We start from the raw sequence: 16784 nt of genomic DNA, 5'->3' as shown, positions 1-16784 counted from the left end.
AGAACGAAATTTTACTTAGAAAAATTATTTTCTAGAGACTGTGAAATGAGTTAAAATTAGGCTTCTGTTTTTATCTTTACATGATATTTCCTCCTGAATATGAATAATATAAAAAGTCACCAAGTATGATTACCCATGTTACAGAGTTTACATCATGGGAGGTTTAAACCTGGTTACGTGGCACTACTTATAGAAACCCAGCACCTCCATTTTATGGAAAAAAAACAAAGCATCTAATTTTTCAAGGATTTTCCTAGTGGGCTCTCTCTGTTTCCCAAAGAATTCTTTCTTACGCAATTAGAATTTGCTTCTGACCTGCTGAACTGACAATGAAAACTTGAGCTAACTCTCAAGTCTAGTGGATCCATCTCAAGTGGGGTTTAACTTTCAGATAGTCGTAAAAGATCACACTAAACAGATGCTTAATTCTTAGAAAAACTGTAATTCCATTTTCTTCAATAAAAACATTAAAAATAGTAATTGGAGTAAAAACACAGTGTTAATGCCAGCAAGGTACAAATTGCTACCTCAACGGGAATTGTGCTGCCACATTTCAAGCCAAAAATCACTTGGCTGAAGTGAAATTCTGAGCCAGAGTCATCTTAATTATAAATTTCAGAGATGAACTGTACAAAATCTAAGAGAAGCATCTGATAATTTTCTCTCCCATTTCCATGTAAATTCCAATTCATATTTCTGAGCACAAAAGCCAAAAAATGATCTTTTATATAAATACACTACACAGTATATGTCTATATATATATATATGGAGAGAGGGAGAGAGAGAGACATTTGAGATTTTATTCTTATGTATACATGAATTCTGAAAGTTTTTTGGAATCTACCATGAATCTGAAAATGTATAACAGGCGTCCGTTATATATGAATATCAGGTAAAACTCATACAAGTTTCACTAGTGAAGCTAACTTATCGTGATTACATAATGTATATGTATATTTTACTGCATTTATTTGGCTTTTATCACTGGACTATTTGTTGTGAAGACAACCATCTTTTTCAGTATGTCTATTATCTTGAATGTCAAAAGCAGAGAACTGTCTTTTCATTAGCCTTATTTAGCACCATGCATAGTAAATTCCAGTATATTCTGGAACAATAAACTTTGGATGCAAACTACCCAGACTATCTGAGTCTTAACTGATTCCTTAAGTCCTAGAGGAAAGGAGGGTAAATCTATGAAAGAAGACCATCAAATATATCGGATGACTGACTCATTGCTGGTTGTGGTCCAGAAACCAATCTGTTGGATTTTAGGGACTGGAGATTGACTTTACCTTTTAGGGAGAAACTGGTTGCTTTACTATTTGTCTGAATGTAAAATTTCCCTACAGCTTTAAATTCCCCTTTGGACTCTGTTTTAGGATTTTACTAATTCAAAGAAAACAACCAAATTTATGGCTTGGTACAGGGGATATTGGAATAAAATAATACTGAAGACACAGGAGATCATCAGTCTTTGGTGATTTTAATATACAGTCTCTAGCTGACAAGTCAATTAACAAAAAAGTGAAAGCATTTAAGATTTCATTCTCCTGTGAAGGGAAGGAAAGAAACAGTAAGTTAAAGAAATTTGTTAAGTGTGGGAAATCAGGCTCGAGCTTGTTTATATAAGGATACTAGCTACAATTGAGAGAGGAGGAATTCTGGAACTCTAGAATAGATCACTGTAGAACATACTGTTCTGAATCCATTTGAATTTGGTTCAGTTTTAAAACTAGTTAACATACTCTATGTTCAGCTGATTTTTTACTAACTTGTGTTCATATAAGACATGCATAAGGGTGAGTTTAAAAATATACTGAACAGGAGTTCCCTTCATGGCTCAGCAATTAACAAACCCGACTAGGACCCATGAGGTTGCAGGTTCAATCCCTGGCCTCATTCAGTGGGTTAAGGATCCAGCATTGCCGTGAGCTGTGATATAGGTTGCAGACATGGCTTGGATCTCATCTCATGTTTCTGTGGCTGTGGTGTAGGCCAGCAGCCACAGCTCTGATTTGACCCCTAGCCTGGGAACTTCCATATGCCTCTAGTGCAGCCCTAAAAAAGCAAAAACAAACAAAAAAAAAACCCAAACAAAAAACCCAAAAACCAAAAAAGTGAACAGGAGTTCCCTTGCAGTGCAGTAAGTTAAGGATCTGACATTGTCACTGCAGCAGTCTGAAGTGCTGCTGTGGCTCAGGTTTGATCCCTAGCCTGGGAATTTCCACATAACGTGGCCAAACAAAATACACTGCACAACATCTTATGAGTAAATAAATGTCTACAATATGGCATCAGAACTACCAGAATGCTGCTTTTAATGCAAAATTCCAAACTCTAAAATTTTCATTTTTTCTTTCTTGAACAAACTTTGATACATCTCTGTTCTTACACAAAATTCTGATATGCTACAAATTAAAAATGTTCCAAACTTGATGAGTATTAAACATTTTATTTAAAGATTTTTAAAGTAAAAAAAGGTACACAAATACAGATTATACCAAGGCAGTATTCTACATGACAAAAATCAAAACAAAATTTTAAAAGTAAATGTACAGGTACTAATAAGCAAGCATGATACCTGATATTCATTTCAGGCTGCATTCACATAAAATGAACTGACCACATACATGCTTATGCAAAATAAATTTTTCTTAGAACACCAAAACTCCAACCATTCTGACTGTCAACTGCCTTAGTCCCCTGGTGAGTAATTTGAGAAAAAAACCTCTATGTAATATAAAAAGAATTGGCATGGCACATAAAGACTACAAAAAAAGAAAAAAGAAAAGAATACAATTAAAAACATATTTGTAATGCAATTCTGTATAAAATATACATAGTAAATCTTATTAGGTTAAAAAAAAAAAAAAAAGGCCACCCTGAATAATGGTTAAAAACCTCATCACAGAAAAATGCTCATCACTTGTAAAATTGATAGAAAATTGATGCATTTTTTTGAGAAGATATCTCTAACTTGAAGGAGTCATTCATTCAAAGTTTATTTAAAATTGTAGATAAGAGAGTAACTCACCGTCTACCTCTTCTCAAATGTTTTATCATGAATACTGTTTTGTCCTTAGGTAAGGACAAAATAAAATAACTCAGAAAAAGTGTTTCTTAAAGTGAGGTCTAAAGACTCAATAGAATTCTTAAGTGGGCCCAGTATGCATTTGAAACAAACTTACTAGGCAATTATTCCACATTCTAAAATTTGAGAACTAATGCCCAATGGGTAACAGTACCACTTAAAAGTAAGATCATAAACATATTTCTGACCTAAGATGTCAGAATTTTCTATATGTTTACGATTTGAAGTGAATACTGCTTTTTCTTTTAAAACGTTTCAGGTATTAAGAGAAATATATATACCTCTTAAATAAACATGTGAATGTATATAAACATTTCCTGTGAGGTTTTCATTGCTTTCAGACTTGTTTGAAGACAAGATAATACCTGGCCAGAAACTTTGGAAAAATTATATTTCAAATGAAATGCAGCATCCAAAAACAGAGATAATTTATTAAATGCCTACATATTTTAAATCATTCTACATTTAAAGACTAGATAGCTTTCCTTAAAATTACATTTTACTAAGATTGGGTAATTGTAAGTAATTTAAATGATCATGGTTATTTTTTAAGTCCCTTTTCATAAAAAAATATTTAAAAATAAACAGAAGGATGCTATTACTGGCATCACTTTAAATAATAAATTGCTAAACACTAATATTAATAAAAAATAATCTGAAGAACTCTGCCCCTGAAATGTATTCTACTGTGATTACATGTGTTGCCTACTTAACAAAAACTCCCTTGAGGAGCTGGAACTGTAGTGAATGTCAGTGTACATGCATATCCTGAACGTTTATTCATGTTTATTATTTTTCCTGAATTTCACTGAAGAGTCCATAATAGGGTCCAAAAGTATGGATAATGTAGTTTGGGGGAATAAATACGCATGGTTAAGACACTGTTTGGAAGATAAATTATTTTCCTGTAACCTGAATTATAAGGAAAATATAGTATACATTCTATATCCACTGGAAGGCTTTTACAAGTTTGGTAACAAGTGAATGGGTCCCTATTATTTAAATCAAATCCCAAAAGGCAACAATGGGATTTACTCTCCAATAAGAAATAAATATTACTATTGTACTTTTCTATATCCATTTAAAATTTTTATTTTTTACTTTGTATATATTGAGAAGTGTTGCATTTAACTACATCCTGGGTCCTCTGAACTACATTTATTGACATTCCCGTTAAAATCAGCTACAGGGACAAGCTCAGAAGCTAACCCCTAAAAAAAAATCAGTTGAGTCAATTTTTCACAAATAGCTAATGATTTGGGATCTGATCCTTAATAAAATCCACCTGTTTTCTTCCTTAAGGAGAATCTGTAATCCTCATTTCTAAGGAAGCAACATCTTTCACTACCATTTTAACAACTGTTGCCTTAAAAATCAATAACTTATCTTTCCAAGGCAATGATTAACTTACAGCTGAATTTTTAAATACAAAGAACTCAGAAAGTAATGGGTAATATAACAAGTGGTTATATTGTGAATTACTTTTATTCCAAAATGACTTAAATTCCAACACTTAAATGACTTGATGAATATGACAAAAATCATGGGAGGTTTATGATGTAATTGGACCGTGTACCTTAATGCAACAGACACTCTTTTCAGGTAGGTATTTCCTTTAAACCAAAGGACGACTTTATTATTCATCAGCAGGTTGCTGGATTACCAGTGTTAACTAAATTTTGACACGATTGTCTAGAAACTAGTTTCATTTTTTTTCATAGTTAAACTTAGATGTAATAACTGATTCTTACAGCCAACAAGAGAATATACTGAGTGCTTTTTTGTAGGTGAAAAATATAAAATGGTTCATTGTATCCAGGCTGGTAACAAGTTTCTCCATGCATTAAATGGCAACATGAGCAAAATGCATAGCTGAGAAAGGAGGATCAGACACATTCTTCTGCAGACATCAACAGAGGATTGATGTACTCAAAGCCTTCAAACTCAGACTGATCAATCTTCCTCACAATGTCACTGTTGAAAGAAAAATAATTTTCACAATCAAGATGTCTCTGATTTTTTTATTTAAATGGTAAAATAAGATTAAAAAATTAGGAATAAGCAAAAAAAAAAAAAACAAAAACAAAAAAAAACAAAAAAACAAAAAAAAAGGGAGTTCCCGTCGTGGCGCAGTGGTTAACGAATCCGACTAGGAACCATGAGGTTGCGGGTTCGGTCCCTGCCCTTGCTCAGTGGGTTAACGATCCGGCGTTGCCGTGAGCTGTGGTGTAGGTTGCAGACGCGGCTCGGATCCCGCGTTGCTGTGGCTCTGGTGTAGGCTGGTGGCTACAGCTCCGATTGGACCCCTAGCCTGGGAACCTCCACATGCCGCGGGAGCGGCCCAAGAAATAGCAACAAAGACAAAAAAAAAAAAAAAAAAAAAAAAAAAAAAAAGGAATAAGGCTACTTTGTATAAATTATGGGGAAAAAATCTACAAGTTTTTAGATTAATCCCAAAACATCTTCTAAAAGAATCAGGAGTGCTGAAAATCAAAAAAGACAAATAATTCCATGAGTAAATGTAGAACCAAAAGGTAGTCTAAAACTGAAGGCTGGGAGTAAAAAAGGCACCAACTGCCACAATCCTAGGCAATCTTAACTTTTGACCTGAATAACATTCACAATATAGGTGAACATCCAGGTCCGAATTAACATTCAATTTAGGAGTCTCCTCAATGGGCAGATGGAATATGGCGAAGGGAAGACCCAGGAGAGTTAACCAAAAGAAAAGGCAACAGTGGGAAGAACACTGAAAACCCTGGCATGAGAAGAGATCACCATGGGGAGGCAGTGGGTTACAGGGAGCCAGGAGGCCAGCACTCTGTTAATTACACTGGGCTTCTAGTTTAATATACAAGAGTGAGTATCATCAAATATTTCAGTACATAAATGGACTAACTGTACTGCAGACACAAAGTTACACAGGATATAGTCCTTTACTTCAAGAAGAGAAGGTACTTCATATAAACGAAAGCAGTATCTGCGAAGTTTCCCACAGGCCAAGCTACATTCTACCTGGAGAAATCAGGAAAGACAGCATCATCCCACAACACTAACTGAATGGAATTATGAAAGATTAGGTAGGTCTGGGGAAATGCCAGTAATGGATGAGAGCTGGAGCACAGGAAGACAAGGGTGTTGAGTGACAGAGGATGCTGGAAGGAAGGTGACAGATGCTCAAAGGAGCCAGTGATGTTTTATACCAAGGAGTTCCACCTTGATTCACTAAAGCCTGGTTACATTTGACGCAACTCTGAAAGACGGGGAAGATTTCAATAGGTAAAAAGGAAGGAAGAATAGCGAGCAAGTGGCACAAGCACAGTGTTATCAGCACGTATCGGGGAATGGTGAGTAACTGAGCCTGATCAGAGCACAGTGCTTGTGTTAGGGTGTAGTGAAACAGCCAGAAAGCCAGCCTGTGGCAGATGGTGCAAGGCCTTAACTGCTAACCAAGGGGATAGACTTTGTCTGCTAGGCAATATAGGAGTTACTGGAGGTTTCTGATTAGGGAAGTTAAAGAATTGGAGTGGTACTTCATAAGCTATATCAAATGGGTGGCAAAGTAAAGAAGGAGCCCAGTTAGGAGGGTGGCATAACATTCTATGTATAATTTGAAAGAGATGTGAACTGGGCTTATGGCCATGGGAATGAATAGGAAGATCTGACGAAAGTAATGAAGTAAAGGAATAAAAAAGACAAGGACTTGGCAGCTGAAAGTATTACACAGTTTGTTAAGGAAAAGCTAGAGTCAACAATCACTGACATCTTGAATCTGAATGCAGAAATACACGGCGGTGCAATGAGCAGAAAAGGGTAAATAAAAACAAGGAAATGCTTGAGAACAATTTAGACTTCATATGCTTGAGGTGCTTGTCTGACAAACTAGAAGAGATGTTTAAACAAGCAGATGGAAATGCAGCTCGGCAGAGATATCAGAGCAGGGGCTAGGCACTTTAGAAACTATCATGCATTTATGTTCCACAGCAACCCTGAGAGCGAGGCAATGCGAGAAGAAACAGGCTCAGAGAAGTTATGCAATTCACACCCAGGACACCTAATTGGTAAGAGGTGGCATCGAGATTCAAATTCCTATCTTTTGATTAAATCCAGTGCTCTTTTAACAGGAAATGCTGTCAGAAATAATGAGTTGGGTACATCTCTCTCCCTTCTAGGAGACGGCAAGAGATGGCCTGTGCTTTACTGTCTTTGAATGTCTAGTACTTGACATGTTCTTTTTGCTCAATAATTGTTTTCCAATTTAGCTGGGAGTCATTTAATAGCTGGTATCCATGCCAAAGGGCAGGATCAAATCTCCAAGGTGCAAACTGCATGAAGCAAAGAGAAGGAGTCATGAACAGAAGCATCCTAGTCTCAAGAGGACAGGGAAACAAACATGACAAGTAGCTAAAGAGATGATGCAGAACTAAGGTAGGAGTAGCAACCAAAGCAGGCCATGAGTGCTGGGTGTTTTACAGCCATCAGGGGCGATTGGGACAGACCAAAAATGCCTTAAAATTTAAAAATTAAGAAGTCAATCCAATCTTCAAAAGCTGAAAGAGCAGGATAAATTGTAAGAGGGTAAAGTGTTGGCAGTAAGAGAGAGCAAGACAATGCTCTGAAGGAATTTAATACCATTTATTTTTCTTTTATCATAGATAGCATCTATTAACTTTTTAAAAAAAGGCTTGAAGACGAAAAGAAGATGAGAAAAAAAGTGATAGTTCCAAGAAGTGTAAAAAAATGAGGATATTTGGAGTTCCCCTCATGGCTCAGTGGTTAACAAATCCGACTAGGAACCATGAGGTCGCAGGTTCAATCCCTGGCCTCACTCAGTGGGTTAAGGATCCGGCGTTGCTGTGAGCTGGGGTGTAGGTCGAAGATGCAGCTTGGATCTGGCATTGCTGTGGCTCTAGTGTAGGCTGGCAGCAACAGCTCCAGTTAGACTCCTAGCCTGGGAACCTCCATATGCCGCAGGTGTGGCCCAGAAAAAGAAAAAAAATAAAAAATGAAAAAAAAATAAGGATATTTGAGCATGTTTATAAGCAGAGGGAAAGAACCTGGAAAAGAGAAATTAAGGAAGGAAGAGTAATGGAGAAAACTGACAAAGGGAAATGATGGAGAAAACTAAGGAAACAGGTCTAGGAAAATAACAGGGTACTCCTTACACAAGAGGGAGAGCCTTCTAGGAAAAGGGAAGAAGAAAAAGTCTGGGAAGAGTTAGCAGTTCTGAGATGCAAGGTGGTCTAGTGACAGCTGGAAAGGGAGCAAGCTCACAGCAGGGAGGTCTCAATCCTAGCAGTCAAGTTAAAGCAAGGTTAATCCATTAAGAGTGATGGAGGCAGGAGCAGGACTGAATTCCTCCGAAATGTAGAGACCGTCTGGAACAGCTGCAGTGAGGAATGTGATAAGAACTAACAAGATGTGAAATAAAATGACTGACAAGCAGAATGCGCCCCCATGAGATGAGAGAATGAAACTGTAATGACAGGTGAACGATCAAATGGCCCCAAATTATTCTAAACCATATCTTTAAAAGATACAAACAACATAAAAAAGAAGAAAAACAAAAAGATACAAACAATATTAACATAAAAAGTGCCTGGACTTGATAAGTTAATGCAATCTTTTTAAAAAGCAATTTGCCAATACACATCAAGAGTTTAAAAATTTTCAGACCCTTTGACCTAATTCCCTTTCTAGGAATCTATCTCAAGGTAATACTCAGGAACTCAGACAAAGATGGTCATCATCAAAATGGGAAAAAGTGCAGTGCAGTGGAAAGAGCACAGGCCTTAGTCAGACTTGGGTTTGAATCCTGGCTTTGCCACCTCATAGTTTTGTTAACTTTGCTTAACCTCACTGAGCCTCAGTTTCCTCACCTGTAAAATGAAGATGACAACGACTAGGTTTACAAGCTTGTTGTGAGAACTGGAGACAATACAGATAAAGCAAAGCAGAAAATGACAATTATAGTTTTTAAAATGCAAATATCTCGTAATTAAATGGTTAGACAAATTATAGCTTAATCTGATAATGAAACACTGTATAGCCACTAAAAATGGGATTTTCAAAGAACTTTCAAAATATTTGTCTACAGAATTACTTACTCGTCATCTGGAGTGAGCTGGACAGGTTCATTAGTAAACTGAGAATCGAAGTTGTCCAAACCAAATTCCCCAGAAATATTTGGTTTAAACGGAGGTACCACCTGCTTTTGTTCCATCTAGAAAGACATATTGAATGACAACTCAAGCCTGCATTCTTAGAAAAATTTCACCTCTGCATTTCTCCTCTGCCCTCAGATATTTCCCGGTATTATTAAAGTGAGTCCCTTAGAATGGTTCTATGATATGCACAATGATGGAAATAATTTACAAATCTGAACAGTGATGCAGTCCTCAATAATACTACAACCTGCTCCATTAAATTAATACTCTAAGCTTTTACTTTTTTCTTTTCTTTTCTTTTTTGGCAGAATCCACAGCATATGGAAGCTCCTGGGCCAGGGATCAAACTCAAGCCAGCTGCGGCAACATCAGACCAGTAACCCACTGCTACAGCCGGGATGGACCCTGCACCTCCGCAGCAACCCAAGCCCCTGCAGTTGGGATTCTCAACCCATTGTGCCACAGCAGGAACTCCTAAAAACTTTTAAAAAAACACTTTAGAGAGTAGTTTTAAGTTATTTAAGCTGTGATATAAAAACTTCAATATTTTTTAAGTTAATAAATTCTGGCCCAAGAAAACAATGAAACCTAATATACAAAACAAACCAAATTTACATACCATATCCCAGTCAACATTTCGGAAGAATGGGTGTCCCTGGATATCAGCAAATCCTGTCTGAGGATGACAACCCAAGCGTTCCTTTGGGTCCTGTGATGCAAAGAAATTTTTCAATTTTTCAGTTCACTGGGTGAATATCCTGCTTTAGAGAAAATCTTCTTTGTGACCTGTGTTTCATGTCTATTATATGATACCTTTATGTCTGAAATGAGAATGGTCTACCTTTCATTTCTAGAAAGTACACTAGATACTCAAATGAGCATGAAGCTTGTGGCAAGATTTCCTTGGAGTTCTCGTCGTGATTCAGTGGATACGAATCTGACTAGTAACCATGAGGATGCAGGTTCAATCCCTGGCCTTGCTCAGGGGGTTAAGGATCCAGCATTGCCATGAGCTGTGGTGTAGGTTGCAGACTTGGTTCGGATCCCACTTTGCTATGGCTCTGGCACAGGCAGGAGGCTACAGCTCCAACTCGACCCCCAGCCAGGGAACCCCCATATGCCACAAGTGCAGCCCTAAAAAGACATACACACAAAAAAGATTTCCTTATGGCTCTCTCTGCATCTGTCATGTAATTCAAGTGGAGATATGCACCATACTTTGCTAAAGAAAAATGGGAGGAAAGGGAGAGCAATAGAATCATTTGGGCAGCATCTGGCTCTTTCTTTGACATGGTTTAGAGTGACAGTCAAAATCTGCAACCCTCCAAACTTTACAAGTTTGTTCTTAGCTCAATTTAAAAGCCCTATGCTCAATTATTATAACAATCCATAATCTGTGTACAACAATGATACAACCATTATCTGAATCACTGGACTGAGAAGGAGCAGGCAACTTAATAAATTGTCATGAATGAGAACATGTTCCCATTTTCCTTTCCAATACAAGGCATCCTGTTTTGCATACTGACACTTTTCACCTTCATTCTTCACTGTGTTAAAACTTAAGTTTCTAGTTTAAATCTTTCTTCATATAAAATATTTGTTTAAAATAAGCCTGAATTTATCTTTTTAAATCAATATCATATCTATTTATCTTAGAAACTAAATGTACATCAACCTACTTTCTAATCTACCACTTATTTAAAATAAGATTTTTAAAGTAAGAGTTGGAGAGTTGGTTGTTTGTGTGGAAAACAAAAAACAAAAAACTACACATGTGGTGTTAGAAGTGATAAGTAAAAACACTTCAGAATTGTAATCTTAGATCCTAAAATGCTTTTAGTCCATCAATGCAACAAACAATGGAATGGTGTTCAGATTTTTTAAAGAGCCAATGATAGCATTTCATTTCTTCTGAATATTATCTAATTATAGGGTTTTGATATGAGATTTTGTAGGGAATCTACTGCCCCAAGTTCTCAATAATAAGTAAAGATACTCTATGAAAATTTTAAAAAATAGAGCTGAAAATAAAATTAAGACTATCCCCAAAGATGTAAATTTTCCCTAATTGAGTACATGGTATATATCATTTACCTTGAAAACACCACATGCAATATATAGCTGGGGGCAAATTAAATGGAAATAACTCCTCTCAGGATCTAATGCTGCCAACTTACTCTTTGATGATGGTCCATTGTCTCTGATTTCAGAGTTTTAAGGTGCCTGGACTTCTACTTACCAGTTTCATTTGTACGGAGATAAATCACTACAGATTTTATACACAATTTATACCTTGTTGAGGAAGCTCTTCAGGACACTTGCAGCTTTTACAGACAGAGAACGTGGTATGCGAATCTGTTTTTCCAAAATAACTAGAAAGGTAAAATTTATGGCATTTTATTTAACTTTTACAAGTCTTTAAATTTTTATTATGAGATAATTAAGGCATTCTAGCAGGAAAAAACCAAGACATTACACACACCACTTAAGCGTCCTGTGTATTCCCAATCCCATTCCTTTCCTTCCTTCTCAGAGACAGCTCCTAATCTAAATAGTTTTTATAATATTTACCTGGATACATTTTATTCTTTGACTACTTTCCTTTGTCTTGGTTTCATCTGTGCAATTGGAATACAAATAATACCTGATTCATAGGGGTGTTAAGAGGTTTAAATGAGTTAGTATCAGTAAAATGTGTGGTATACATTACTATATCGATTTTACTGGATGTTGCCAAATCATTCTCCAAAGCTGCAGTGTCAATTTTTACTACCACTACCAGTCTAAGAGAGTTCCAGTTGCTCTGTATCCTCACCAGCACAGTTATTATCAGACTTTAAAAATTTTTGTCAAATGCGTGGGTATGAAATAGTAGCTCATTAACATTTTAATGTGCACACACCTAATTGGTAGTGAAGTTGAATGTCTTTCCATATATTCCACAGCCATATGGATTTCCTATTACATGAAAGATCTATCCATTTCCTGTGACGGCCTTAACTGCTAAACACAGGATCTTACGGTAACTTCTTTGGACTGTGTGTTGGGGGTGGTCCTTGTGCCTGTCTGCTTGTTTCTTTCTGTTCTGTTCATTTCTTTGTTATTTCCAATTTAGGGGCTTTTTTTTCTTTCACCTTTTGATCCCTCTTGTTTTCTTAGTACTCTACTTTTCCTCCATACTGTTCTTAGATTTATGCATTCGGCCTCATGGTCCAGGTGAAAAGACTGTCCGCTCTACACACACAATTCCTTCCTCCAATCTCTGCGATACACCATCTGAAAGAACCTCTTTCTATGTTTTTGGGTATGAGAAGGTAACTAGCAAATGGACTGAAGACAAGAGAAGTAAAAAAGGATATATTGAAATAAAAACAAACTTAAAGCTTCACATGTTAAGGAATATACTGTCCAGATGATTCTCTTTCTTACTCAAAGTTAATACTTAAGCTGTCCTCATTCATGCTCTAGAACAGGTTATCCACAGAGAATCTCTGTAAAATACTGCAAATTACCTTGAAAAAGATAATCCTCTGTGTTTTGATCAGGGTTATCAGAGCTCCCAACAATATCAAATGGAGACCTTCCTGCCATCATCTCAAACATTAGTACTCCAAGGGCCCACCAGTCAACACTGAAACCTTTGAAAAAGAAATTTTAAAGCAACAAATTATCCATTCTGCGGTCTTAAAAGTCAGTGATTTGAGATTCATTTTATTACATAATAAAAAAGTAAACTTCATGAAAAAGCAAACTCTAAATGCATTACAACTATCATGGTAGGCATTGAGGATTACGGGACTATTTCACTTACCAAAAAAAATTTCACTTATCAGGAGTTCCCATCATGGCTCAGTGGTAATGAACCCAACAAGTATCCATGAGGATGTGGGTTTGATCCCTGGTCTCACTCAGTGGGTTAAGGATCTGATGTTGCTGTGGCTGTATCTGATATTTCAAGGATATAAGTGTACTGAGAATAGCCTTCCTTGGTCTGCAACTTGATCTCCTGTTACCTGATTAGATTCTTAAAGGACTTTGGAACCAGATTATGAGCAGCTATCAGAAGTACCCATCCTCCTTTATAACTGCTGAAATCAGAGGGCCAGAACCCAAAGGGTCAAATATTTTAAGATAAACATATCCTCTGGTTCCTAACAAGCAGTCAATCTTAGATTCCTAGGAAAAATACCCCACAATATCTGAACAATTTTCCAGAGGTTTATGACTCTAGAGTCACATGGCTGAAGTTTAAATCCCAACTCTTCCTGTTTCTAGCTACATGACCTTGGGCAAGTGATTTAAACTTTCTGTAAATCAGCTTGTTTGTAAAATGGTAATTAATAGTGCTTACCTCACAGGATCATTGAGAGGATTAACTTAGTTAATATATGCAAACTGCTTAAACTTGTGCCTAGCACTGTTAAGTGCTTGCATTAATAAAATGTATTATTCAAATTTGCACCCTCAAAATCTGCCAAGGTCCCACTGTCTCCAATTTCAGAGTCTGGGGTTTTCACACTGGTTTTAAGAGGATCAAGAAAGTTTATATTGGAGTTCCCTGGTGGCTCAGTTGATTAAGGATCCAGCATTGTCGCTGCTATGGTTTGGGTCGCTGCTGTGGCGCAGGTTTACAGGTTGAATCCCTGGCCCGGGGACTTCTGCATGCCATGGGTGCAGCCAAAAGAAAAAAAAGGTTTATATTAATAAGATCAGTATTAGAGTTCCCACTGTGGTACAATGGGATGAGCAGTGTCTCTGCAGTGCTGGGACAGAGGTTTGATCCCTGGCCCAGCACAGTGAATTAATTAAGACGTTGCTCCATGTGCCATGGGGCAGTCAGGAAAAAAAAAAAAGAAAAAAAGATCAGTATTGAAATACTACAGTGTACTGTAATGCAATTACTACCATATATATATATATATATATATATATATATGATATATATCATATATATATATATCATATATATATATATTTTTGGACAAGTTCATGGCATGTGGAAGTTCTTGGGCCAGGGATCAAACCCAGGCCACAGCAGTGAAAACACAGGATCCTGAACTCTCTGAGCCACCAGGGAACTCTGCAATTGGTACCATATTTAACCACCCTTCTAGTATATAGTCAAATGTCACTAGTTTATTTATTACCATAATCTTCTCCTCTTAAAATTTCAGGAGCAATGTAATTAGGAGTGCCACAGAAAGTGCTGGTTGTATCTCCTGGCCGTAATCCTTCCTTTTATGAAAAAAAGAAAAAACAGTTTAAGATGCAATGTTCCATTTATCATATAAGCTCAGTATTTGTAGGTAATGTACTAAGCTTAAATAAAATATCACTAGCACAATTGCCTTTATTTTTGAAATCATGAGTTGTTATTAAAAAACTTAAAGATAGCCTGTCCTCATTATACGTTGGTAAAGAGTTCAATAAGATAAAAAATGCATTTAATTTATATTCAAGTAAAATTTTAAATTATATCAATAAAAGGAATCATATTTTATGAAGAAAAGAAGCCCTTTAAATCCCACCCTGTAACATAACTACTGTTGACATTATGATGTTTCCCTTCAGGTCGTTTTTCCTAAGGCACACAAACTTTTGATTTTGTATTTTATTTTAATTAATTATATTATAATTAATCAATTTGTCATGCTTGTGGTATGCAGAAATTCACAGGCCAGGAATTGAACCCATGCCACAGCAGCAACCCAAGCTGCTACAGTGACAATGCCAGATCCTTAACCCATTGCACCACAAGAGAACACCTGGTTTTGTATTTTAATAGCTATGGGATGGAGAGAATTTAGGTATAGTATACTAATGTGTATAAATACAAAAACTATACAATAACAAATGGAAAAATCACCAAAGAAGTTTAAACAAACTTGTATGAAGCTAACAACACAGCCTCAAAATACAAATAATAAAAATGTACAAAATTATTAAGAGAATTTTACAATCCCTGCTATGGACTGAATGTGTGTGTGCTCCCAAAATTCATATGCTGAAGCTGTAATGTGATAGATAGCACTGGGAGGTGGGGATTTGGGGGGAGGTAATCAGGTCATGAGGCTGGAGCCCCCATGAGACCATGAGAAATAAATGTCCAAACCATGAGAAATAAATGTTTTTTGCTTAAGCCACCTAGTCTAGAGTACCTTGTTGCTGCAATCTGAACTGACAGTACAATCCCCAATCATGACAGGTGATTTTAATACATCTATATGAGAAAATGATAGGTCATACAGACAAAAATTAATAAGCAAAGAAAGATTTGGACAACAGCTAGAGTTAAAAATATGTATATGAGACATACAGAATACTTACATCTATGTGTATGTGTGGAGAAAGGGAAAAAGAGCGAAAGTCAGAGACTTCTTGCATGCAAAATAGAGATTATACATCCTTTTTAATTTACATTTGGGATACTGACCAAATATTAAAGGCTCAATATATTTCATAGAACCAATATCATTCAGACCATTCTCTGGCCACAAAGCAATCAAATAAGAAATCAACAGCAAAAAGATAGCCTCCATGAATAGCCAGAACGATCTTGAGAAAGAAGAACAGAGCTGGAAGAATCAGCTCCCTGACTCCAGACTATACTACAAAGTTACAGATATCAAAACAGTATGGTATTGGCACAAAAACAGACACATGGATCAAAAAATTAGAATAAAGAACTCAGAAGTAAACCCATATACTTATGGTCAATTAATCTATAACAAAGGAGGCAAGAATATATAATAAAGAAAAGACAGTCTCTTCAATACGTGGTGCTGGGAAAACTAGACAGCTACCTATAAAAAAGTGAAATCAGAACATTTGTTAACACTATACACCAAAATAAACTCAAAATGGATTAAAGCTCTAAAAGTAAGACCAGATACTAAAAAACTAGAGGAAAACACAGGCAGAACACTCTTTAATGTAAACCATGGCAATATCTTTTTGGATCTGTCTCCTAGAGTAATGACAATAGAAAAAATTAAAAAATGGAACCTAATTAAACTTAAAAGCTTTTGCACAGCAAAGGAAACCATCAACAAAATGAAAAGACAACCTACACAATGGGAGAAAATATTTGCAAATGATATGACCAATAAGGGGTTAATATCCCAAATATATAAACTTGTACAACTCAACATCAAAAAAACAAAACAAAAACAAAACCTGATTAAACAATGGGCAGGAGACCTGAAGAGACATTTTTTCAAAGAAGACACACAGACAACAGGCAAATGAAAAGATGCTCAACAATGCTAATCATTAGAGAAATACCTATCAAAATGAGATATCACCTCACATCTGTCAGAATGGCTATTATCCAAAAGACCACAGGGAGTTCCCATCGTGGCTCAGTGGTTAATGAATCCAACTAGGAACCATAAGGTTTCGGGTTCCATCCCTGGCCTTGCTCAGTGGGTTGAGGATGCGGCACTGCCGTGAGCTGTAGTGTAAGTTGCAGACTCGGCTCAGATCCTGCGTTGCTGTCTCTGGCGTAGGCCGGTGGCTA

General features: G+C 36.5%; 1 protein-coding gene across 3 annotated transcripts in view; it reads right to left on the bottom strand.

Annotated features, from left to right (window-relative positions):
* Window positions 1-2440: 2440 nt before the first annotated feature.
* Window positions 2441-16784, bottom strand: part of PRKCI (protein kinase C iota) — an 84812-nt gene continuing 70468 nt past the window's right edge. Inside the window, exons 13-18 of one of the 3 annotated variants that reach the window (XM_021069795.2) lie at window positions 14413-14500; window positions 12778-12903; window positions 11558-11637; window positions 9882-9971; window positions 9203-9318; window positions 2441-5069 (exon numbers count right to left, since the gene is read on the bottom strand). In XM_021069795.2, the coding sequence (XP_020925454.1) occupies window positions 4982-5069; window positions 9203-9318; window positions 9882-9971; window positions 11558-11637; window positions 12778-12903; window positions 14413-14500 (588 nt within the window). In that variant the 3' untranslated portion in view covers window positions 2441-4981. Of the gene's footprint in view, window positions 5070-9202; window positions 9319-9881; window positions 9972-11557; window positions 11638-12777; window positions 13831-14358; window positions 14501-16784 lie in introns of those variants that run through there. The other 2 variants (XR_014824300.1, XM_084990243.1) reach the window with 2 other exon arrangements.

The sequence above is a fragment of the Sus scrofa genome, chromosome 13 (genome assembly GCF_054392235.1).
Source record: "Sus scrofa isolate SSC_HxYL_T2T_F1_AM1 chromosome 13, Sscrofa_HxYL_maternal_Yorkshire_Landrace_v2.0, whole genome shotgun sequence".
NCBI classification, from domain to species: domain Eukaryota; kingdom Metazoa; phylum Chordata; class Mammalia; order Artiodactyla; family Suidae; genus Sus; species Sus scrofa.
The sequence above is the reverse complement of the archived record's forward strand: the minus strand, read 5'-3'. Positions and strand labels throughout refer to the sequence as shown.